The sequence below is a fragment of the Heptranchias perlo genome, chromosome 7 (genome assembly GCF_035084215.1).
Source record: "Heptranchias perlo isolate sHepPer1 chromosome 7, sHepPer1.hap1, whole genome shotgun sequence".
Classification (NCBI taxonomy): Eukaryota; Metazoa; Chordata; class Chondrichthyes; order Hexanchiformes; family Hexanchidae; genus Heptranchias; species Heptranchias perlo.
In genome coordinates, this window is record NC_090331.1 from 28,938,566 (window position 1) to 28,965,885 (window position 27,320).

A 27,320-nucleotide genomic window follows, 5' to 3' on the forward strand; every position below is an offset into this window, starting at 1 on the left:
CTTGTTGAAGTTGTACAGGGCATTGGTGAGGCCACACTTGGAGTATTGTGTACAGTTCTGGTCACCCTATTATAGAAAGGATATTATTAAACTAGAAAGAGTGCAGAAAAGATTTACTAGGATGCTACCGGGACTTGATGGTTTGACTTACAGGGAGAGGTTAGACAGACTGGGACTTTTTTCCCTGGAGAGTAGGAGGTTAAGGGGTGATCTTATAGAAGTCTATAAAATAATGAGGGGCATAGATAAGGTCGATAGTCAAAATCTTTTCCCAAAGGTAGGGGAGTCTATAACGAGGGGGCACAGATTTAAGGTGAGAGGGGAGAGATACAAAAGGATCCAGAGGGGCAATTTTTTCACTCAAAGGGTGGTGAGTGTCTGGAACGAGCTGCCAGAGGCAGTAGTAGAGGCGGGTACAATTTTGTCTTTTAAAAAGCATTTGGACAGTTACATGGGGAAGATGGGTATCGAGGGATATGGGCCAAGTGCAGGCAATTGGGACTAGCTTAGTGGTATAAACTGGGCGACATGGACATGTTGGGCCGAAGGGCCTGTTTCCATGTTGTAACTTCTATGATTCTATGATTCTATGGGCAATAAATGCAGCCTTGGCATTGTCGCCCACATTCTGATCACAATTTTTAAAAAATTAAGTAGGGGAAGAGATAAAGATTTGGGCTTTTACCAACCTTGCATTGCTTTTACCATGCATGCTAAACAGCAGAAGCAACAAGCTATAGACAGAGCTAAAGCGATTCCACAACCAGCGGATCAGATCAAAGCTCTGCAGTCTTGCCACATCCAGTCGTGAATGGTGGTGGACAATTAAACAACTAACGGGAGGAGGAGGTTCTGCAAACATCCCCATCCTCAATGATGGCGGAGTCCAGCACGTGAGTGCAAAAGACAAGGTTGAAGCGTTTGCAACCATCTTCAGCCAGAAGTGCCGAGCGGATGATCCATCTCGGCCTCCTCCCAATATCCCCAACATCACAGAAGCCAGTCTTCAGCCAATTCGATTCACTCCACGTGATAACAAAAAACTGCCGAGTGCACTGGATACAGCAACGACTATGGCCCTGACAACATCCCGGCTGTAGTGCTGAAGACTTGTGCTCCAGAACTAGATGCGCCACTAGCCAAGCCATTCCAGTACAGCTACAACACTGGCATCTACCTGACAAGTGGAAAATTGCACAGGTATGTCCTGTCCACAAAAAGCAGGACAAATCCAATCCGGCCAATTACTGCCCCATCAGTTTACTCTCAATCATCAAACCCTAATCCTAACCCTGATGGAAGGCGTCGTCGATATTGCTATCAAGCAGCACTTACTCACCAATAACCTGCTCACCGACGCTCAGATTGGGTTGCACCAGGACCACTCGGCTCCAGAACTCATTACAGCCTTGGTCCAAACATGGACAAAAGAGCTGAATTCCAGAGGTGAGGTGAGAGTGACTGCCCTTGACATCAAGGCAGCATTTGACCGAGTGTAGCACCAAGGAGCCCCAGTAAAATTGAAGTCAATGGGAATCAGGGGGAAAACTCCCTAGTGGCTGGAGTCATACCTAGCACAAAGGAAGATGGTAGTGGTTGTTGGAGGCCAATCATCTCAGCCCAAGAACATTGCTGCAGGAGTTCCTCTGGGCAGTGTCCGAGACCCAACCATCTTCAGCTGCTTCATCAATGACCTTCCCTCCATCATAAGGTCAGAAATCGGGATGTTCACTGATGATTGCACAGTGTTCAGTTCCATTCACAACCCCTCAAACAACGAAGCAGTCCGAGCCCGCATGCAGCAAGACCTGAACAACATCCAGGCTTGGGCTCATAAGTGGCAAGTAACATTCGTGCCAGACAAGTGCCAGGCAATGACCATCTCCAACAAGAGAGTGTCTAACCACCTCCCCTTGACATTCAATGACATTACCATCGCCGAATCCCCCACCATCAACATCCTGGGGGTCACCACTGACCAGAAACTTAACTGGACCAGCCATATAAATACTGTGGCTACAAGAGCAGGTCAAAGACTGGGTATTCTGCAGCGAGTGACTCGCCTCCTGACTCCCCAAAGCCTTTCCACCATCTACAAGGCACAAGTCAGGAGTGTGATGGAATACTCTCCACTTGCCTGGATGAGTGCAGCTCCAACACTCAAGAAGCTCGACACCATCCAGGACAAAGCAGCCCGCTTGATTGGCACCCCATCCACCACCCTAAACATTCACTCCCTTCACCACCAGCGCACAGTGGCTGCAGTGTGTACCATCCACAGGATGCACTGCAGCAACTCGCCAAGGCTTCTTCGACAGCACCTCCCAAACCCGCGACCTCTACCACCTAGAAGGACAAGAGCAGCAGGCACATGGGAACACCACCACCTGCACATTCCCCTCCAAGTCACACACCATCCCGACTTGGAAATATATCGCCGTTCCTTCATCATTGCTGGGTCAAAATCCTGGAACTCCATTCCTAACAGCACTGTGGGACAGCCTTCACCACACGGACTGCAGCAGTTCAAGAAGGCGGCTCACCACCACCTTCTCAAGGGCAATTAGGGATGGGCAATAAATGCTGGCCTTGCCAGCGACGCCCACGTCCCATGAACGAATAAAAAAAAACCTTGTTTTCTTACGTGAACAGTTTCTGTAAGCCAAGACCCATATTTCTTATGAAACCTGCGTCTTTTTAGTTCCTGTCACACTGAGTTAGCACAACCCAGGTCTAACAATTTACTGTGTACTGGAGAGCATATATACCACAACATCTGTCAGTTCAAAAGGTGGAAGACATTACAAACTAAACAACTTTGTACAGGCTGGATTGCCGATTAAATTTCTTACTATTAAAAATGATTCACAGAAGTAAAAACATAGCCTGCAGTACCATTAGCAATTTACACTACATAAAACTGTGTTGACTATTTAAAGTGTTCATGATACCATACCATACAATACATAAAATATGACTATTGAAAAAAGAACAAATTGCTTGCCAAGCTCCCTTTGGCAAATTGTTAGAGGCAACAGTATCTAGTGGTAAGCACATAAGCACTACTTTGAGAATTCTGTACCCCTCCTGCATATTATATAGAATTACATAGAATGTACAGCACAGAAACAGGCCATTCGGCCCAACAGGTCCATGCCAGTGCTTATGCTCCACACGAGCCTCCTCCCTCCCTACTTCATCTAACCTATCCGCATGTCCTTCTATTCCTTTCTCCCTCATGTGTTTATCAAGCTTCCCCTTAAATGCATCTATGCTAATCGCCTCAACAATCCTTGTGGTAGCGAGTTTCACATTCTAACGACTCTCTGGGTAAAAAGTTTTCTCCTAAATTCCCTATTGGATTTATTAGTGACTATCTTCTATTTATGGTGAGTTCTGACGAAAGGTCTTTGACCTGAAGCATTAACTGTTTTTTTCTCCACGATGCTGCCTCACTTGCTGAGCTTTTCCAGCATTTTCTGTTTTTATTTTATATTTATGGCCCCTAGTTCTGGTCTCCCCCGCAAGTGGAAACATTTTCACTACATCTGCCCCATCAAACCCTTTCATAATCTTAAAGACCTCTATCAAGTCACCCCTCAGTCCTCAATTTTCTAAAGAAAAGAGCCCCAGCCTGTTCTATCATTCCTCATAGGTGTAACCTCTCAGTTCTGGTATCATCTTAATAAATCTTTTTTGCACCTTCTCCAGGGCCTCCATACCCTTTTTATAATTTGGAGACCAGAACTGTGCACAGTATTCCAAGTGTGGTCTAACCAAGGTTCTATACAGGTTTAACATAACTTCTCTGCTTTTCAATTTTATCCCTCTAGAAAAGAACCCCAGTGCTTGTTTAGCCTGTATCATGGCCTTATTAACCTACGTCGCTACTTTTAGTGATTTGTGTATCTGTATCCCCAGATCTCTCTGCTCCTCTACCCCATTTAGACTCTTAATTGCCAAGGAGTATGTGGCCTCCTTATTCTTCCTACCAAAATGTACCACCTCACATTTATCTATATTGAAATTCATTTGCCAATTACACACCCATTCTGCAAGTTTATTAATATCTTCCTGAATTTTGTCACAGCATTTCGAAGTAGTAACTATTCCCCCCAATTTGGTGTTGTCCACAAATTTTGAAATTGTACTTCCGACTCCAAATCGTTTATGTAAATGGTGAACAGTGGCCACAGCACCGATCCCTGTGGAACACCATTTGTCACCTTTTGCCAGTCTGAGTAACTACCTTTAACCCCTACTCTCTGTTTTCTATTCTGTAGCTAGCTTGCTATCCATTCTGCTACCTGTCCCCTGACTCCACATGCTCTGACCTTAGTCATGAGTCTATTATGTGGTACCTTATCTAAAGCCTTTTGAAAAAACAAATATATTACATCTACTACGTTATCCTTGTCTACCCTTTGTTACTTCTTCAAAGAATTCAATAAGGTTGGTCAAGCATGACCTTCCCTTTTGAAATCCATGCTGACTATTTTTTATTATATTGTCAGTTTCTAGATTTTTTTTTATTACATCAGTGATAAACAGAAACCAATGAGCACTTAAATATTCACGATTAACTTGATACATTCTCCTTTGAACTTCAAGCACTTTCTTTGAGGATGGTATTACCCATCAGCCTTGATTACAATGAACATAAAAGCAACCACTGTGTCTTGCCCTGCAATAATTCCAATCTAAAACAATAATTAGTGATGAAATTTCATCTGCTCAGCAAGATCGAGTGGTTGTATGCTTCCGGTACTTATTTTAGATGCTAGAGTACCTTTCCCCAACAATACTGAAATAAAATCCATAAAGCATACACTTCCCAGATTACAATGACTAAGTTACAGTCTGACAAATTTAACTGATGAAGTTGACATGTTTTAGGACAATCAAATAATGGGCTGTACTTTTGGGAGGCTAGTGCACATCTAACAGCATGAAAATTGTATTTATCATAATAAAGGTATCTGTCACTATCACTGGTGATAATGGTGGAGCCTTGCAGCATTGATTGCCCGCAATAGCTTAGCGGGTAAAGGCCAAGAAGCTTAGATTATTATTTTTTTTTAATTGTTTCATTAAAACGTTACATTCATTTGTATAAAATGCAGCGTCACACAACTTGAGCTTTCGGAACTACAACTATCAAAGTTGGCTGAACTGAGAATACCCCAAGAATTTAGCTTTGGACCATCTTGACTGCATCCAAATTCCTGGTGCAGTACAAATATTCAAACCTACAGTACATCATCAATATTGCTACAATTAACTACCAGATTAGTGAGGACAGGAAAGTCACCACGACAGATAAGCAATAACAGCAATATAGATAATGTTAGTCTCCCACAGTGAGTCTTAGGTGTTTACTGTGAGATTCCCCAATTCCTGTATGAAAAGTTCACATTTTTAAGGATGACTGCAGCATGCCAGTATCCCAGCTGTACTACCTGAATAATTTTAGAAATGGTGACCAACTTAAACTGCTCTACCAGGATGAAATGAGGTTCAAGGTCACGTAGAAGTCCCTTCGTTTTTAGGCACACAAAACAATGAAGATTATATCTTGTGCTTTACTGACCTTATGAAACTTTTTCTGTGGCCCTGGCAACTACTAACTTTTTCATTTAATTGTTCCAATGGTATCTAAGATTTGCTCAAACTGACTGTTTCAAGAAAATCTATTCCAGGAATCTTGGGGCAATTTTGCTAAGTAGAAGGGACAACCTTCATCTGCTATTTCCCTCATTCATACATCAACAAATAATGGTTAGGTCAAAATTCATCAATAACTTGGTAAAAAAAACAAAATTTCCCAAAAGTTAAACTCACAAATGATTACTGCAAGATTGCAGACTCTACCGTATATACTTGATTGAACAAACCACTAACTGACAAGCAGTAAAAAACAATTTTTTTCCAATGTGGTAGACAGAAAAAACTGCAGTGGACCAAGAACAAAGCTATGTATAAAGCAGGGTGGGAGGAAGTCACTCAATCCAGATGGTCATGACATGATGCAAAATTCTTAAAGTGACAGTTTTCCAAGGCATTAGCTGTATCCTGACAAATTCCTGACTATGTGGAGTTTGAGCAAATGAAGATGAACAAATCTATGCTAAAAATTTTAATTATATTTAAATCATTACATTTTTCTAAAAGCTGTTAGAACATGTATTTCCTGAGCTCAAGAAGTTTCGATTCCATTTTTGTTTCATTAAAACATCTCATTCATTTTGTATAAAAAGTAGTGTCACACCGATCCCTTCCTGCGATGTCAGTAGGTTTCAGCTTTACACCTTTAAAAGTTGGCCGAACTGAGAATACCCTAAGAATTTAGCTTTGGATCATCTTGACTGCATTCAAAGCTAAAGACTGATTCTCATCCTTAGTTTTTTTTTATTCGTTCATGGGATGTGGGCGTCACTGGCAAGGCCAGCATTTATTGCCAATCCCTAATTGCCCTTAAGAAGGTGGTGGTGAGCCGCCTTCTTGAACCGCTGCAGTCCGTGTGGTGATAGGTGGGGAGTTCCAGGATTTTGACCCAGCGACAATGAAGGAACGGCGATATATTTCCAAGTCTGGATGGTGTGTGACTTGGAGGAGAACGTGCAGCTGGTGTTTACAATCATTTCTGAAATTACCTTCAAGTATATGAATATCATGGCTATTAGCTGAAAAAAAAACATTAGATTTGATTTGGTTGCAGTTTACAATAAGAGCATCTGAAATAACTGAATACTACACATTTGGTTACCATATATACTCAAGTACAAGGTAACCATCCCCACACCAGCTTCTAAGCAAAAGGCTTGATGCTAAATCTACGACCCAAATATACAATGCATTATCACTCACCCCAGCTCCACAAAAAGTAACAAATTTGATCTTGTTGCATGCTGACCATTCAATGTATTGACAAACCTGTACATAGAGAAAGACCCGGAGGCTGAGCGTAGGGAATAGCAGCTTGGGAGCATAGTGCTGTTGAGTCCAATAGACACAAAAGTGGGACAAGGCCAGGGGCAGGTCAGTGGGCTCCCCAGAGTGAGCTACAGTACCATCCATCACAATGACTCCACATTTTCTGCCCCCAAACAGTGCGCTAAATTTGAAGTCTTATATACAATTATATACAATATGTGTAATTGTACATATCAGCAGGAGGGACAGAGTGCTGAGAAATAAAATAATTTGCTATTTTGCATTAATCAAATGCATCAAATATCTTTTTTGTTGCCACGGGTATTTAACCACTGTAAATTATTTGGGTTTTCAAAGCCATTACTAATGGGGATTCTGACATGATTACAGACAAACAAGTGTATATAGTCAGATGTAAACACAGTCAGCTCTATTGAATCATTTCCCACACTCCATCCCTACAGCCTCTTGGATTAAGGCTGCCAGAAGAACAGAAGTTTTATGCTGTGACCATTATGTAGAACTAAAACTTACCACTTCATTTTATCATTTGGCCCAGATGAGAAAGTTGAACTCTTTAACACTTCGCCCATTTCCTCTCGACAAAAGCTAAAGTTATTGATGGTCCACATGTAGGAGAACTTTACCACTTTTACCTAAATATTAACCAAACAAGGATTTGAATGAAATAATAACGTTTTGTAAAAGAACTGAATCACAAATATATAGATCTAAAATAGATACGGTTAAAAGTAGACTGCCCAGGAACTGAACAGTGACAATCTCACACAAAAGTGGAATAACAGCACAATGACTGTTCCCTACTGTCTATTTAATTTCCACAAAAAAATTCTCTATGGCAACTAATAAATGCAAAGAGCTCTTTATTGCATCCTGTGGTGTCAAGCAGAGCCCTATCTATAACTTCCCAGCCAACATGAAACTCAGCGAAAAACTAAACTAGGAATGAATGCATGTAAAACATTGAGAGAGAAAGTTTGTTTCAAATCAACACCAAGTCACACAATGTGAAGGAAAACTAACCCCATGCTCAAAAGACCACAATGAAATATAGAGGTCGAAACTTTTCAGATTAACCGCGATAGTCACCAAAGAGAGTGAGTTGAGCTTTGCCAAAGTTTAAGAAAAATGAAAGGGAGACAAATTGGTTATAGAAATATTAAAATAAAGGACCACTGGTTGATCAGAAAATATGACAATTTTCTAGAGATGGGCTGGACCGCCTTTTAAAAGATGATCGATTTAGGATGTATGTGCCGATTATCATTAAATGGCCTACTCCTGCTCCTATTTCTTTTATTCTTATTTAAAAAAAGATTGTACACAAAATGTCACTAGCCCACAAGTTTCACTGTAGATCACAGTTACCATAAACTGTTTATCTTTAGAAAGCATAAACAAGTATTTGTTACAAGATTCTCATGCCTTGTATTTAAACAATATAAAGCAATTGGCTATAGCCAACGAGAGACCGACTGAAAATTGAACAAAACTGGGCTCTTGGAGGCATGCAAAAAAAAGTTAATCAAAACATTGACCTGTTTTTGTGCAACATGCACAAGACTAAAAATACAACACTGCAAGCTGTGCATAGTGAAAAGTTAATTACAGAATAGAAGTAGATATCCCATGATATTGATCACGAGTAGCCTGGAATCTGGAGTGCAGTTCTGAAGTTTATTGTAGCCTAAATGCTACAGCAGTTCTCTCATTGCTGCAACATTTACTGAAGCAATACATTGTTGGCTGACAAGGTACACACCTTAATGGTACAGTTATAATATTACTTTACAAAACTTGCTTAACATGCAAGTACTATTTTGATTCTGGTCAGCTCAATGTCACCAGGAGGAGAGCAACGCTAATATCTAACGAGTGACCCAGCCAAAGAAACTGCATACGTGTGCGTATCGTGTAAATGTGCAAGTAAAGCTGTTTATTCTTTTCACCTCAAAACCTCTTTCCTGTTGGATATTTTTTTGTTTTACTTTCCACACATCCTAAAGTGCTTCACAGCCAATGAAGTACTTTTGAGGTGTAGTCATTGTTGTAATATAAAACAACTTTCCATAATGGGTTTTCAGATTTGCTGAAGATGGAAGAAAAAAAACTTGCATTTATATAGCGCTTTCCACGGCCACAAGACATCCCAAAGTGCTTCACGGCCAATAAAGTATTTTACACATAGCAAGCACAGTGGATTTGTAGTTCTTGCTGAGGTTCTCATTGGTGTCGCAGTCCCACATTAAGTTTTTCTCACAGCTCAATAGCCAGCACCTGAACATAATATGAAGCAAGCATCAAAGCACCGCAAAAATTCCCTTATGGTCTCAGGACAAACATCAGAACTCCAACAATACAAAAAAACACCCCATTTTTATTTAATGCCTTAAACTGCATAAGATACTAGAAAAAATGTAATCTTTCCATTTCTGATGATTTTTTGCAACTTGTGTCTTATGATTGTTATTTATAATTTTTCTGCCTGGCCAACACAGTACAGTTTGGGTATGGTGGTTCCACAGAGACAGGGTAACAACTATAATTTGCATGATGCATTAGTCCCTGCCATAGGAGTTAGAACTCTTTTTCTGCCGAGTCCTTACGTGGAATGGGTGCACTCTGGGTATTTCAGTCCACAGAAGTATGATGAAAGCTGTCAGTTCCATGATGTATAAATATATTAGAGCACAGGAACTGGAAATAAGCAGCACCAGGCTCAGGTGAGACATCAGCTCAAGCCTCAGGCTTGTGTTAGGATGAACCTACATTAAGGAAACTTCTTGCAGGCATTTTTAATGTTGAATAGCCAATTTTATGGGTAAGCTTAGTGTTTTTTTTCTTAGAACGATATAATTATTTTCTTTCTAGCTATATACACTGGCCTGAGTGAAGAAGGAAAATGGAGGCCAAAACAGTGTGGAAAGAAATATTTGAGTGATTTAATTAGTTATCCTCTGCTACGTCCAAGCTTGGGATTTAAAAATAAATTGAGCAATTTGATTCTTCAGTTTTCTGCTTCTTCATTGTTACCTACTGACTGAATTGAACTGATTTTGATTTGCTCTTGTTTAGTCCATCAAATGTTGAACACAACAGAAGAGCTCATTCAGCCAAACACTAATTTGCCCTACAGATGTGCAACGCCCTTAAGTGTGACTCCTCTGACACCACACTTCCAAGGTGCAGAACCTTGGAAAGGCAAGACATGATGGTTGCACGCAAGTTATGAGAGTTCATTAAGTAAATAGATGGGCATTTTCCAAACTGGCAATGCCTAAGTACAAAGACTACTAAATTTACACTTGCTTCAAAATCGCATTAGATTGCAAATAAAAGTTAAAAGAATTGAGGCTGATTTAAAATAAAACAGCTTGTGATCTTTAAATTCTGTTTCCTCCTTGCCTATCTAGCTTAGTTTTGTTTTTAAAAAGAAAATAATTTTACGGCAACATACGTCTAATTTGTGAATAAACTGCACATTTCCACTCATAGAAGCAATACGTGATGCAGGTGATTAAGCAACGACTACACATAAAAGATCAGATTCAAGGAATTGGATCCCAGGGGAGTTTTCAACAGTATTCCATTAACATGGCAGGAATCAAAATGTCATGGGAAATAAATATGTTGGTGTATTTTTCTGTCAGCCCAGTACTAGCCTCAAGCTATCCACTGCCACTCAGTTTTTAATAAATATTTTTACCCGTAGCTCAAATGAGAAAATGCAAGTCTTGTGGGGATAGCTTCAGTAGGCTAGACATTAGATGATCATTTAAGCTCCCAACACTGCAGATTTTTAAACCTTTATAATTAAAATTCTTGTGCCCATCATGTATGGTGAGTCTGATGTCTATGTTTTGACCACTGCAAAGTTGGTCAATCATCTTTTCCCTCATTAATAAAGTGTTTAAGCCTCTGTTTTTCTCTTAATTTGATGGTTTCCAATTTTGTAATTCACTGAGCATATATTTTCCCACCATCACACTGCATCAAAATAAAATTTAAAATATAGCTGCCAATACACTCTCCACCCAGGCTCAGACTGAGGAAACCTTGTGATAGAGTTCCTTTAAGAGTTTTGAATTCCGACATTTGTGAATCACATGCTCCGAGGAACAACGGCACAGAGGTTACTTGCATGAACCTTTATCTCCTTTCACAGCATGTTCATGTTGCCATGCCTGGCCCCCGACGAGTCTTTGACTCCACTCTCAGGTCTGTCTGTGCTGCACGATCTCTGCTTCTTCCTTTCACGTCCATCGCGACTACTCCCCACCCCTCCATCCCTCCCTCACAGGCATGCTCTGAGTGTTCTAACTGATCTTTCCCTTGCCTAGAGGTCCCAGGAGACTGATTCAGCTTAAAAAATATAGCACCCTGATATTGATGTCCACCCCAGTCCTGGTGCCTAGTTCCAACATATCCACCAATGACTCCTAACTTTGTTACCAGGTTCCTGGGGTCAAAATGCTAAATTCACTGCACATCAAAAGCTCTCATGACTTAGTGAATTCATGACCTGATGATTTAAAAAAATGATCTGTAGCAAGTTTAGTTGGCTTTATCAATGTTACCAGGATGCAACTTAGGTTTACTTCTTGAGAGATATTAAAACATTAACTTGTGGAGATATTCACTTTAGTTGCCCAATCTGTGGTTAAGACATGTACGTTTCCTGCCTCTCCCACACCTCCTCGCATCTCCCCAGCACCAGTCCCAAGACGGAGCTTCCTGCTCCCTCCCAGCCACAGGAATAGTGCTACGTCTTATGCCTTCCTCCCTGTCACAAATCCCCTGTTTCCTCCAGCCTAGCCCCAATGCTCCCTCTCATCCCTAGTTCTGCCTTCCAGTTTCTCTTGCAGTAGCGCCTGGAAGAACCACCAGAAAGACTTGGGGTCCAGCCCAACAGGAGGCCATCCAGTCTGGGACATTGATGCATTCAAGCTCATGCCCTGTGCTCGAATTCCTTTGCTGCTTCAATTTCCAGCCCCAAGTCCATTACATCCCAGCTCCAGGCCAAGACTTCCTCCCACTTCACACTGTGGAAGTCAGATCTCTGAATTAGCACAAGGCTCCATGGGAGGCAAGAAGAAAAGCTCACAGAGTGACAGACATATAGAAAGAGAAACAGGCAGGTTAGGAGAGAAAATCAGAAGAGAAAAAAGTGAGGCATACAGAGGAAGTGAGAGACATTCAGAACAAGAAACAGAGTGAAGGAGAAGAGAAAGAGAGCACAGACAAAGTTATCGAAACAACAAGTGTACAAAAGTGCCATGTCTTTTTCAGATTATGCCGCCACAAGGGGGACCTTGGTGTACTATATGTTGAAATGCTATTATTGAGCTGAATCTATTTCTCAAGGAGTTATATTCATAGGACAGCAGGGCTGGTAGCTGTCAATTAGATTTAAAATGGGACATTTGAACCAGGGTGCTCAAGCCAATTAAAGATAGTTAAACATTCCAGTGATTGTTCACTCTCATTGCTGCTATGCCAACTCTATTCATTTGAATTTAGCAAGGATCATTGCCAAGTTAGGCTGGTGGATTCCGCTGGAGGGGAAGGAGGCAGTCAGTTTAAAAGCTAATGCTGAAGTCAGACTTGTTAAAGAGAGAGAGTTGCAAAAACTAGAGGCAAAGAGTCATATGTTCACATGATGGGACATAATGCAACGTAACAGTTCATATCAGATTATGATTTAGATGAGAAGGGGAGGCGAGCACGCAGAGTTGGAGAAAGGGGAGAAATGAGGGCATGGCAAGGAAGGGGAGCAAGAGCCCGCATGTTTAGAGAGAGAATGTGTGTGTGTGTGTGTGTGTGTGTGTGTGTGTGTGTGTGTGTGTGTCAGTCAATATTAGTATGCAAAGTCACGCACTATATTTAAAACTTTCGTTAGAGTACAGTTTCTTTACCCAGCTCTTGTGCTTTGAAAGGTTAGCCACCCAGTTCTAAATCTTGGCCTAAAAAATGAAATGTTCCACCAGTTTATACGGTCACACTACACTTAGACTAGAGGCTCCCAAACTTTCTTTTGCTGAGCCCAGAAGATTCACCCCTCAGTTAGAGTTCAGGTCTCAGCCCCCAGACAGAGTTGGGATCAACAGAGGTACAGTGAAGGCAAAAGACATACACAGTCAGTAAGGTAAGAAAAAAAATACAGAAGGGAAGGACACTGACACATAGAAGTGAAGGAGTAACACTTCCTTCCCTCTTACCAATATCCATAGTCTAAGTTACAGGGGCATGCAAGACTTAGTGGGGTGTTTTTGTCTATTTGATTGTAAAAAAAAGTCAAACTAATTTGTTTGTTTTATTGCCAAAGATAATGCATCATGTGAGCAAACCACAAAGAAACACAGGCTTAAAAAATAACATAGCTTCAGGATTTTACTGCAACAAAATTAGGTGAGCATGTCTTGACTCTCTAAACCAGCTTACACACAATGAATGGCCACCAAACAATACACTGCAGGCCTTCCTTAATCCACAGAACCAAAGCCCAGCAACGGAGAAAAACATTGGGATTTTAAAAAATATATTGGTGTACACTTTTGGGAAACGTTGATCAGAAATGAAGTGAACAAATTAAATGTATAATCAATAAGATTGCAACCACATTTAAACAGCCTTCAAGAACTAATTTTGAAATCTCAAATGTGTGCTCAAATTGCACTTCAGATTGGGGTCGGTATCAAGCAGTGCTGCCCTGACAGTCTGAACAGGACTGCCCTAAGGAGGACTGCAACGGCTCAGCAGTTCTCCCAGCAGTATGCATACTGGCCCCTCCCCGTACCTTCGCCATAAGAATCATCTGCTTGGCAATCGCCATGCTTCCCTCGTGGTTCTGGATGACCTCTACGATGATAAAACACGAGCGATCGCAACTAATGAAATGCCTAAGACACTCTAGACCAACTGCTTGTGCCCCCCTGTTTGAGAACCTTTGACTTAGACACTGCAGCAAATTTTATAAGTCTTAAGCTTTCATATTATGCTATCTCTCTTCATGCCCACCTGTGATGCAAAGTAAAACAATTTCAATTTTTAAAGCAAAAAGCAAACGATGTTACAATACTCAAATTTGCTGTTCATCTCTTCTACGGAGAAATTAGGTAACACTGCCACAGCAATTCCCCTGAAAATGCACATTTAGCAATTAAGCCCAGAAGCATTAGGATGTACAGTACCTGGGTGTAACACCAACTTTCTGCCACAGGACCACTAGACATTTCTCCAGGCGGAGGGGGAGTTGGCACCCTTGACATCGCCATCTTGTCCGCCGTTTTGAACCTAGATGCCACGGGGAATTTCAGGGTTTCTCCTGCAATGAAACACAATTAAATCACCAACTTCTGAATATACAGTTTGTGGGGGTGGGGAGGGAGGAGGGTTGGGGGGGGGGGTGCGCATTATATCATGTTCAAGTTAAAAGTTCTATGTAATTCAATTTCTGAGCTTTGCTGAGTTATTCTACTTTCATCAAAATTGCAGCAATTGACTCAAGTACAGAAGCAATATTGGTTCAGAACCTGACCAACATGGTCCCTCACATTTAGTTCTCACACATATGTTATAAATCACTCTGCTCATTTCAGTCTTCCATTTACAATACCTGTAACTCATACATTGGTGCAGTAGAAGAGCAATAATACATGGACTCTACATGGAGCAGACTCGATGGGTCAAACGTGACTTCTTTGTAATATGGCTCCATGGTGATAGATGCCTTCCACTCTCTCAGGCAAGGAACCAGTTATTCATGTGTCTAACCCCAGAAGCACCACAACCAAGCCTGAACCTGTCCTTCCCTGACTTCGATAATCCACACTCAGCAGACAAGGTCACAAGTCAACAATCAGAAGATTAAATTTTGGCTAATTTTCCACTCCCAGGGACACCAAGACCAACTGCTGCAGTACTCTCATTGCACTAGCTGAGATCTGTTAACTTAGCACAGTGTACGGATCAAATCTGGGAATATATAGCTCAGTTACTCAGTGATAAATTCACAGCCATCAGGTGCACCTTGCCGATGCTACTTTTGTTTTCCATGCATGATCGATAATTTATATTGCAGGAGTCCACCAACCCGTCATGGGTTGGTGGACTCCTGCAATATAAATTAACCCGACCAGGTGACATAAGGTGTAGCCAGAAGCTATGTCCACGAGAAGTATCACAAAAATTTAACCTAAACAAGTGCATTGGAACATTGGCCATTCAGCCGTTTGAGCCTGTATTGCCAATCAGATCACTGATCTGTACCTCAATTCCATTTATCTGCCTTTGTTCCACATCCCTTGATACCTTTACCAAACAAAAATCTATTCTTCTCAGAATTGAAAATTTCAATTAACCCAGCATTTTGGGGGAGCAAGGTCCAGATTTCCACGACTCTTGATGTGAAAAAGCGCTTCCTGATTTCACTCCTAAATGGCGAGCTCCAACTTTAAGATTATGCCCCTTTGTTCTGGATTTGCCCACCAGAGGAAATAGTTTCTCTGTATCTACCCTATCTTAAATAATTTTAAATACCTTGATTGGATCACCCCCTCAACCATCTAAAAGGAAATAAAAGACTGGTTTATGCAACTTGTTGTCATAATTTAACACTAAGCCCTGGTATCGTTCTGACAAATCTGCACAATATATCTTTCCTGAGGTTTGGTGCCCAAAACTGAATACAGTACTCCAAATGGAGTCTGACCAAGGTTCTGTATCAGTAAAGTATCACTTCCTTACTTTTGAGCTGAACATTCCATTAGCCTTCTTGATTACTTTTTGTACCTGTGCACTAGCTTTTAGTGATTTGCATACATTTCATAGTAGGTACAGCACAGGAGGAGGCCATTTGGCCCATTGCGCCTGTGCCGGCTCTTTGAAAGAGCTATCAAATTAGTCCCATTCCCCTGATCTTTCCCCATAGCCCCATACATGTTTTCCCTTCAACTATTTATCCAATTCCCTTTTGAAAGTTACTATTGAATCTGCCACCCCCACCCTTTTAGGCACTGCTTTCCAGATCACTACAACATGCTGTGTAAAAAAAAATGTTTTCTCATGTTGCCTCTGGCTCTCTTGCCAATCGCCTTAAATCTGTGTCCTCTGGTTACTGATCCCTCTGCCACTGGAAACAGTTTCTTCTTATTTACTCTGTCAAAACCATTCATGATTTTGAACACCTCTATCAAATCTCCCCCTAACCTTCTCTGTTCGAAGGAGAATAACCCCAGCTTCTCCAGTCCCTCCACATAACTGAAGTCCCTCATCCCAGGCACCATTCTAGTAAATCTCTTCTGTACTCTCTCTAAGGCCTTGACATCCTTCCTAAAGTGTGGTGCCCAAAATTGAACACAGTATTCCACCTGAGGTCTAACCAATGATTTCTAAAGCTTTAGCATAACTTCCTTACTTTTGTACTTTATGCCTCTATTAAAAAAGCCCAGGATCCCATTTACTTTTTTTTTAAAAACAGCCTTCTCAATTTGTCCTGCACCTTCAAAGATTTGTGTATGTGCACCCCCAGGTCTCTCTGTTCCTGCATCTCCTTTAAAATTGTACCATTTAGTTTATATTGCCTCTCCTCATTCCTCCTACCAAAATGCATCACTTCACAGTTCCATGTGTTAAATTTCATCTGCCATGTGTCTGCCCATTTCACCAGTCTGTGTCCTCCTGAAGTCTGTTACTATCCTTCATATTGTTTACTACATTTACGAGTTTCATGTGATCTGTAAACTTTGAAATTACACCCTCTATAAATAAGTCCAGGTCATTAATATATATCAAAAAGAGCAATGGTCCTAATACCGACCCCTGGGGAACACCACTGTACACTTCCTTTCAGTTTGAAAAACAACCGTTCACCACGACACTCTGCTTTCTGTCCCCAAGCCAATTTTGTATCCACATTGCCACGATCCCTTTAATCCCATGGGCTTTAATCTTGCTAACAAGTGCATTATGTGGTGCTTTATCAAATGCCTTTTGAAAGTCCGTACACACATCAACCGCACTACCCTCATTAACCCTCTCTGTGACTTCATCAAAGAACTCAATCAAGTTAGTCAAACACAATTTTCCTTTAACAAATCGATGCTGACTTTCATTTATTCGTCCATACTTTTCCGCATGCCAATTTATTTTGTCCCGGATTGCTGTCTCTGAAAGTTTCCCCACCACGGACGTTAGGCTGACTGGCCTGTAATTGCTGGGTTTATCCCTCTCCCCTTTTTTGATCAGGGGTGCGACATTTGCAATCCTCCAGTCCTCTGGCACCGTCCCCATATCTAAGGAGGATTGGAAGATTGTGGTCAGAGCCTCCACAATTTCCACCCATACTTCCCTCAGTAATCTAGGATGCATCCCATCTGGACCGCGTGACTTTTCTAGATAGAATCATAGAAAGGTTACAGCACGGAAGGGGGCCATTCGGCCCATCAAGTCCGAGCCAGCTCTATGCAAGAGGAATCCACTTAGTCCCACTCCCCTACCCTATCCCTGTAGCCATACAATTTTTTTGCTTTCAAGAACTTATCCAGTTCCCTTTTGAAGGCCATAATTGAAACTGCCTCCACCATCCCATCGGGCAGTGCATTCCAGGTCCTAACCACTCACCGTGTAAAAAAGTTTCTCCTCATGTCACCTTTGGTTCTTTTGCCAATCACCTTAAATCTATGTCCTCTGGTTCTTGACCATTCTACCAATGGGAACGGTTTCTCTCTTTCTACTATGTCGAGACCCTTCGTGATTTTGAATACTTCTATCAAATCTCCTTGCAACTATCTCTGTTCCAAGGAGAACAACCCCAGCTTCTCCAGTCTATCCATGTAACTAAAATCCCTCATCCCTGGAATCATTCTAGTAAATCTCTTTTGCACCCCTCTCAAAGGCCTTCACATCTTTCCTGAAGTGCGGTGCCCAGAACTGGACAAAATATTCCAGTTGTGGCCAAACCAATGTTTTATAAAGGTTCATCATGACTTCCATACTTTTGTACTCTAAGCCACTATTTATAAAGCCCAGGATACCGTATGCTTTTTTAACCGCTTTCTCAACCTGCCCTGCCACCTTCAGCGATTTGTACACATATACCCCCAGATCTCTCTGTTCCTGTACCCCTTTTAGAGTTGTGCCTTCTAGTTTATATTGCCTCTCTTTCATCTGCCACGTGTCCGCCCATGCCACCAGCCCATCTATATCCTCTTGAAGTCTATCACTATCCTCCTCACTGTTTACTACCCTTCCAAGTTTTGTGTCATCTGCAAACTTTGAGTACTGCCAATCTTTTAAGTACCTCCCCTTTATCTATTTTTATCCTATCGAATATCACTACTACCTCCTCTTTTACTGCTACAATGACAGCATCCTCTTCTCTAGTGAAGACAGATGCGAAGTGTTCATTTAGTACCTCAGCCATGCCTTCTGCCGCCACAAGATGATCTTTTTTTGTCCCTAATTGGTCCCACGCTTCCTTTGACTACCCTTTTACTATTTATAGATCTATAAAATATTTTTAGGTTCCCTTTTATGTTAGCCACTAATCTCTTTGCCCCTTTTTCAGATCTCCTCTGTACTTTCTATATTCAGCCTGGTTCTCCACTGTATTATGAACCTTACATTCATCATAAGCCTCCTTTTTCTGTTCCATTTTAATCTCTATATCTTTAGTCATCCACGGAGCTCGAGCTTTGGATGCCCTTCCTTTCCCCCTCGTAGGGATGTGTCTACTCTGTACCCAAACCAACTCCTCCTCGACGGCCTCCTATTTATTGTTTCGCCTACCAATTTTTGATACCTATCCACCTAGACAAGATCCCTTTTTAAACTCACTGAAATTTGCCCTCCTCCAGTTAAGCATTTTCACATTTGATTGTTCCTTGTCCTTTTCCATAACTATTCTAAACCTAATGATATGATCACTGTTCCCCAAATGCTCCCCAACTGAAACATGCTCCAGCTGCCCCACTTCATTCCCAGAACTAGATCCAGCACTGTTTCCTTTCTTGTTGGGCTGGAAACACACTGTTGCAGAAAGTTCCCTTGAACACATATCAGGAATTCCTCCCCCTCTTTGCCCTTTACACTGTTACTGTCCCCTTCTATATTGGGATAATTGAAGACCCCATTACCACTACTCTATAGTTCTTGCACATTTCTTTAATTTGCCTGCAAATGTTCTCCTCTATCTCCTTCCCACAATTTGGTGGCCTATCGTATACACCCAGTGGCGTAATAGCTCCTCTATTGTTCCTTAATTCTAACCAAATGGATTGTGTCTCTGACCCCTCAACGACATCATCCGTTTCCAGTGCTGTAATAGTTTCTGCTGGTAGAAGACACGAAAAGCATACCAGAAATAGTGGGGAACCCAGAGACTAATGAGAGTGAGGAACTTAAAGTAATTAATATCAGAAGGGAAAAAGTACTTAAGAAACTAATGGAACTAAAAGCCAATAAATCCCCTGGACCTGAGGGTCTGAAAGAAGTGGCTGCAGATATAGTGGATGCATTGGTTATGATCTTCCAATCCGCTGGGACCGTACTAGAATCTAGGGAATTTTGGAAGGTAGAAAATGTAACCCAGCTATTCAAGAAAGGAGGGAGAGAGAAAACAGGGAACTACAGGCCAGTTAGCCTGACATCAGTCGGCGGGAAAACGCTGGAATCCATTATTATGGGAGTGGTGACAGGGCACTAAGAACATCATAAGATGATTAGGCAGAGTCAACGTGGTTTTATGAAGGGGAAATCATGAGACAAATTTTTTAGAGTTTTTTGAGGATGTAACTAGCAGGGTAGATATAGGGGAACCAGTGGATGTAGTATACTTGTATTTTCAAAAGGCATTCAATAAGGTGCCACATAAAAGGTTGTTTCCAAGATAATGGCTCGTGGGATTGGGGTAACATATTAGCATGGATAGAGGATTGGTTAACGGACAGAAAACAGAGATTAGGGGATAAACGGGTCATTCTCAGGTTGGCAGGCTGTAACTAGTGGGGTGCCGCAAGGATCAGTGCTTGGGCCTCAGCTATTTACAATCTATATTAATGACTTAGATGAAGGGACAAAGTGTAATATATCCAAGTTTGCCGACAATACAAAGCTAGGTAGGAAAGGAACCTGTGAGGAGGACACAAAAGAGTCTGCAAAGGGATATAGACAGGTTAAATGAATGGGCAAGAAGGTAGCAGATAAAATATAAATGAGGTTATTCAATAGGAAGAATAGAAAAACAGAATATTGTTTAAATGGTGAGAAACTATTAAATGTTGGTGTTCAGAGAGACTTGGGTGTCCTCATACAAGAAACACAAAAAGTTAGAATGCAGGTACAGCAAGCAATTAGGAAAGCAAATACATGTTCGCCTTTATTGTAAGGGAGCTGGAGTACAAGAGTAAGGAAGTCTTACTACAATTGTACAGGGCTTTTGGTGAGACCTCACCTGGAGTACTACGTACAGTTTTGGTCTCCTTTTCTAAGGAAGGATATACTTGCCTTAGAGGCAGTGGAACAAAAGTTCACTACATTAATTCCTGGGATGAGAGGGTTGTCCTATGACAAGAGATTAAGTAGAATGGGCCTATACTCTCTGGAGTTTAGAAGAATGAGAGGTGATCTCATTGAAACAGAAGATTCTGAGGGGGCTTGACAGGGTAGATGCTGAGAGGTTGTTTCCCCTGGCTGGAGAGTCTAGAACTAGGGGGCATAGTCGCAGGATAAGGGGTCGGCCATTTAAGACTGAGATGAGGAGCAATTTCTTCACTCAGAGGGTTGTGAATCATTGGAATTTGTGGATGCTGAGTCATTGAGTATATTCAAGGCTGAGATAAATAGATTTTTGGATTCTAGGGGAATCAAGGGATATGGCGATCGGGAAGGAAAGTGGAGTTGAGGTCGAAGATCAGCTGTGATCTAATTAAATGGCAGAGCAGGCTCAAGGGGCCGTATGGTCTCGTGCTACTCCTATTTCTTATGTTCTTTGATCAATACAGCTTTCCCATCTTTTCTTTCCTTCCCTCCCTATCTTTCCTTAATACCTTGCAGCCAGGAATATTAAGTACCCAATCCTCCCCTTCTTTGAGTCAGGTCTTTGTTATTGCCACTATATCATGGTCCCATGTGGCAACTTGAGCCCGCAGCTCATCAACCTTATTTAACACGCTACGAGCATTTACGCACATGCACTCCAATCTCACCTCGCATTTGCCCCCTATCTGATCCCATTGCTCCTCCACAACTCCTAGTCTCTCAACATGAAGAAAATACTCTGATTTGTCTTTCTCAGATCCAGTGTAGGGAACATGGAAGAGACTTCAGGCTATCTGAGTGGGGTGCCAACCGCTAAGTGGATTTCCCATAGACTAACTGATGCTCTAATAACCCAGCAAGTGCTTGATAACATAAATCTGAGCAGAGTTAACAATGAAAGTCTTAATAATGTAAGTGAATTACAGAATATAATTGATTTACACACCCACATGGCCTTTTGGGTATTTATATCTTAAAAAAAAACCTTCACCCCTCAAATCATACTGTGACCTACAAAGCAATCTATCTCAATCTACACAATGGCACTATACAAGATGAAGTGGTGCAATGGATTGATTTACTTAATAGAAAAATGATGGGAAACATTACTGCTAATACCGTATATGAACAACAGAAACAAATAGAAGGAAGGGAAACAGTTCATCATTCAACATATGGCATCTGAAGCTAATATAAAATGATCTGGAAACTCAATGTATTTGTTTATACTAACCTTCATGAAATGCATAATTGCATTATTTTAATACTTTATTTGCAAAGAACAGTTTCAAACTTGCTAAATGACAGGCACTCCCTTGTCAGTTGCAGCTGGCTATACCAGAACTGCTCCTCATATGAATGGCAAGTAAAAAGTAATCTAAAAAATTTACAATCTGACACAGCCAGTTAGTGTAACACCTAGAAAGATCAACTTGACACTGTAGCCTAGAAATTGGTTCGCGCCAGCTTGTGGATAAGAACGATACCTGCTCTGGAACAAGGCACACCTGATATTGGACCTTGGGTCTCATTTAAACGAGACCGGTGAGCTTGGCGTCCGGCAAATCAGCATTGGATTTTGGGCCACCACATCGCCGGTAGCAGTCCGCAGGTAGGTTGTGTGTGTGTGTGTGTGTGTGTGTGTGTGTCGGGGGGTGGGGGGTGGGGGAGGGGGATCAAACAGAAGTCAGCAACGGTCTTCAGCACTGTTGTGAATCTGGGAGCACTCCTGCTCCTCCAACCACCATATTCAAGTAAGTGTTAAAACGTACCATTTTGGTGGCGGCCTGATTCGGTCACAAGTAGACCACATTTTCCAGCTGTTTTCATGGCACACCAATATTGCAGCAGATGCCTTTGCATATGCAAAGGGACTAACACCTGTTTTGGGTGGCGGCCCTGGATAGTAAGGCTTTAAAGGCATTGGCCACTGCAAAGGTTCCCTGACATCCTATGCTAATTTTAAAACTGGACGATGACAACCAAATGCCCAAAATGAACCATTGCTCATGTGCAAAGTAGAGTAGGATGATGCAAAAAATGCTGATCGTAAAAATGAAACTTGATCAAAAAGTTTTTCACAAGATAATTATTGGAACAGCCTACTGCAAACACACTGATTTACAGAAAAAGGAATACCAGGAACAGCAAAAGGATTTTTTTTTCTGGTATTAAAAATATAATTTGACTTGCTCAGTAAACCGGTAGCCCTTAACATCACTGGCCTTTTAACTCTTTAATCCTTGTTGAATCATGACTCTGGCTCTTTTACTTTGGAATATTTCAGTCATTAGTATTCATTATGCTTCTTAGCAATGTTCTTTAATTGTAAATAAGTTGCATTCAGCTAATTGTTTCCTTATTCTACAATCATGCCCTCCAATTCTTTTCTGCATGAAGAATGTCTTTACCACTGAGTCCTGTTGTAACAATGTTGTGGTTCAACCAATAATAGTAATGCTTAGACAAAATGGCAGCTCACTACATACAGGTGGTGTTCATGAAACATAGAAGGACTTCTCCTCTTTGGTCAAGTAGCCTTGAATAAGATCAAGAAACTAGACAGTCTTGTGAGTGAGGGCAGTGTAATGAGTCTTATTGACTTATTGGTAAAATAAACTATTTAGCTGAAGTTCCCACAGGTTGACAAATACAACTTTCTAAGACATGTCAGTGTACTTGAGTGACACCTTAAAAAAGGGATCGATGCAACAAGAAGGGCATTGGATTGGTTAGGTTGCCCAAGTGGAATTTTCTATCATTATTTGACGTATTTAAGGTCAGGTTCAATTCACAGTGAACAAGAGGTGTTTTGCATAATGAAAAGAAAGGTTAGGGGAAAATTTGCAAAGATTTAGCAAAGTTTTTCAGAGGTGAAAATCCCAGAAGTTTTAGAGATCTCAAAGTTGGGCGAAGGTTTGGGAATGTGTAGAGGTTTGAAGGTTAGAATGCTCAAGAAAATCTTTGAAGTTGGAGAGAGTTTAAGGATAAGAAGTGTCGTAGAAGGTGGCCATTCAGCCCACCTGTGTCTGTACTGGCTCTTTGAAGAGCTATCCAGTGTCAATAGCACTAAGACAAGTACAGTACAAGTCAACAGAGTATACCAAGTTAGGTAAATTAGGAAGAAACAAAACAGCTAAAGTTTATGATGACTCACCAGACACTTCCTAGAGGTGGCCCCAAAGCATCCACGCATATTAAAAGAAGTTAGTGAAGAGATAACAGAGGCACTATTACATCTACATAAAAATTCATTAGAAAGGGAATAGTGTCAGAGGACTGGCAGACAGCTAATGCTATTCCTATATTTAAAAAGGGAAATAGAACTAGTCCAGGGAACTACAGACCAGTTAGCTTAACGTCAGTGGTAGGAAAGATAATGGAATCTTTACTCAAAGATGTAGTAGAAAAACATCTAGAAAATGAAAATATAAGAGTAGTCAGCACAGATTTCAAAAGAGAAAGTCATGCTTGACCAAACTTATTGAATTCTTTGAAGGAGTAACAGAAAGAGTAGACAAGAGTATTGCAGTAGATGAAACACATTTGGATTTTCAAGAGGTCTTTGATAAGGTACCACATTATAGACTCAAAGGTCAGAGCATGTGGGGTCTGGAGTCAGGGAACATGTAGCAGAATGGATGGTAAGCTGCCTATAAAACAGAAAACAGAGAATAGGGGTTAAGGGTAGCTACTCGGACTGGCCAAAGGTGGGAAGTGGTGTTCCACAGGGATTGGTGCTGGGACTACTGTTGTTCACAGTTTACATTAATGATTTCAACTTGGGAATTGGAAGTACAATTTTAAAATTGGCGTACGACACCAAATTGGGGGCTATAATTAATACTGAGGAGGAATGCGACAAAAGACGGGAAGACATTAATAAACTTGCAGAATGGGCATGCATTTAGCAAATGAATTTCAATATAGATAAGTGTGAGGTGGTGTATTTTGGTAGAAAGAATAAGAAGGCTGCATATTGCTTGTATAAGAGTCAAAATAGGGTAGAGGAGCAAAGGGATCTCGGGGTACAGATACACAAATCACTAAAAGTAGCGACGCAGATTAATAAGGCCATAAAAATGACAAGTCAAGCACTGACGTTCATTTCTAGAGAGTTGGAATTGAAAAGCAGAGAAGTTATGTTATACTTGTATAGAACCTTGGTTGGACCTCACTTGGAGTACTGTGCACAGTTCTGGTTTCCATATTACAAAAAGGATAGAGGCATTGGAGAAGGTGCAAAACAGATTCACAAGGATGACACTAGAACTGAGAGGCTATCCTTATCTGGAAAGGCGAAACAGCTGGGGCTCTTTTCTCAAGAAAAGAGAAGACTGAGGGGTGACCTGATAGAGGTCTTTAAGATAATGAATGGATTTGATAGGATAGACGTACAGAAAATGTTTCCGCTTGTGGGGGAGTCCAAAACTAGAGGTCATAAATATAAGATAGGCACTAATAAATCCAATAGGGAATTCGGGAGAAACTTCTTTACCCAGAGTGTGGTAAGAATGTGGAACACGCTACTACAAGGAGTAGTTGAGGCAAATAGCATAAATGCATTAAAGGGGAAGCTAGATAAGCACACGAGGGAGAAAGGAATAGAAGGATACGCCAATGGGGTTAGATGAAATAGGGAGACAGGAGACTTGTGTGGAGCATAAACGCCGGCACGACCAGTTGGGCCGAATGGCCTGTTTCTGTGTTGTGGACTCGATGTAACTTGATCCTTGAAGAAAGCAGAACTGTCGGATGCCATTCGACCTCCTACTCGAGCAGAGGTTGTATGATTTTTATACTTCCGTCATCAATATGTCCTTAATAAGAACATAAGAAATAGGAGCAGGAGTAGGCCATATGGCTCCTCGAGCCTGCTCCACCATTCAATCAGATCTTTGACCTCAACTCCACTTTCCTGCCTGATCCCCATATCCCTTGATTCCCATAGAGTCCAAAAATCTATCTATCTCAGCCTTGAATACACTCAACGACAGCCCTCTCAGGTAGAAAATTCCAAAGATTCACAACCCTCTGAGTGAAGAAATTCCTCCTCACCTCAGTCCTAAATGACCGACCCCTTTTCCTGCGACAATGCCCTCTAGTTCTAGACTCTCCAGCCGGGGAAACATCCTCTCAACATCTACACTGTCAAGCCTCTCAGAATCTTACATGTTTCGAAGAGGTTACCTCTCACCCTTCTAAACTCCAGAGAGCATAGGCCCATTCTACTCAACCTCTCCTCATAGCACAACCCTTTCATCCCAGGAATTAATCTAGTGAACCTTCATTCCACCACCTTTAAGGCAAGAATATCCCTCCTTAGATAAGGAGACCAAAATTGTACTCAATACTCCATATGAGGTCTCACCAAAAGCCCTGTACAATTGTAGTAAGACTTTCTTAATCTTGCACTCTAACCCCCTTGTAATAAAGGCCAACATGCCATTTGCTTTCCTAATTGCCTGCTGTACCTGCAGATTAATGTTTTGTGTTTCTAGTACCAGGACACCCAAGTCTCTCTGAACACCAACATTTAATAGTTTCTCACCATTTAAAAAATATTCTGTTTTTCTATTCTTCCAACCAAAATGAATAACCTCACATTTCCCCACATTATACTTCATCTGCCATCTTCTTGTCCACTCATTTAATCTGTCTGTATCCCTTTGCAGACTCTGTGTCCTCCTCATAGCTTACTTTCCTACCCAGCTTTGTACTGTCAGCAAACATGGATGCATTACACTTGGTCCTTTCATCTGAGTCATTAATATAGATTGTTACTAGCTGAGACCCAAGCACTAATCCTTGCTGCACCCAGCCAGTTACAGCCTGCCAACCTGAAAATGATCCGTTTATCCCTACTCTCTGTTTTCTGTCCGTTAACCAATCCTCTATCCATGCTAATATGTTACCCCAATCCCATGAGCCCTTATCTTGCGTAGCAACCTTTTATATGGCACCTTGTTGAACGCCTTTTGAAAATCCAAATATACTACATCCACTGGTTCCCCTTTATCTACTCTGCTAGTTACATCCTCAAAAAATTAATAGGTTTGTCAAACATAATTTCCCTTTCACAAAACCATGTTGACTCTGCCTAATCATATTATGATGTTCTAAGTGCCCTGTTACCACTTCCTTAATAACGGATTCCAGCTTTTTCCCGACGACTGATGTCAGGCTAACTGGCCTATAGTTCCCTGTTTTCTCTCTCCCTCCTTTCTTGAATAGCGGGGTTACATTTGCTACCTTCCAATCCGCTGGGATTGTTCTAGAATTTAGGGAATTTTGGAAGGTCATAATCAACGCATCCACTATCTCTGCAGAGACCTCTTTTAGAACCCTCGGATGTAGGCTATCAAGTCCAGGGGATTGATTGGCTTTTAGTTCCATTAGTTTCTCAAATACTTTTTCTGTACTGATAATAATTACTTTAAGTTCCTCATTCTCATTGGTTCCTTGGTTCCCCACTATTTCTGATATGCTTTTTGTGTTTTCCGCTGTGAAGACAGATACAAAATATTTGTTTAACGCATCTGCCATTTTCTGATTCCCCATTATAATTTCTTCTGTCTCAGTCTCTAGGGGACCCACGTTTACTTTTGCTGCTCTCTTCCTTTTTACATACTTGTAGAAGCTCTTACAATCCGTTTTTATATTTCTTGCTAGTTTCCTTCCATATTCTGTTTTCTCCCTTTTTATCAATTTTTTGGTTGTCCTTTGCTGGTTTCGGAAACTCTCCCAATCCTCAGGCTTACTACTCTTCTTGGCAACAGTATAGGCCTCTTCTTTTAATCTAATAGTATCCTTAACTTCTTTAGTTAGCC

The 27,320-nt window shown here is 41.2% G+C and overlaps 1 protein-coding gene across 5 annotated transcripts in view; it reads right to left on the reverse strand.

Annotated features, from left to right (window-relative positions):
- spopla (speckle type BTB/POZ protein like a) overlaps nucleotides 1-27,320 on the reverse strand; it is a 220,860-nt gene that overhangs the window by 46,679 nt on the left and 146,861 nt on the right. For all 5 annotated transcript variants that reach the window (XM_067987205.1, XM_067987201.1, XM_067987203.1 and 2 more), the window contains 2 exons: nucleotides 14,145-14,278; nucleotides 7,468-7,589 (listed from right to left, as the gene is read on the reverse strand). In XM_067987205.1, coding sequence (XP_067843306.1) covers nucleotides 7,468-7,589; nucleotides 14,145-14,228 — 206 coding nt within the window. In that variant the 5' untranslated portion in view covers nucleotides 14,229-14,278. The remainder of the gene's footprint in view (nucleotides 1-7,467; nucleotides 7,590-14,144; nucleotides 14,279-27,320) is intronic.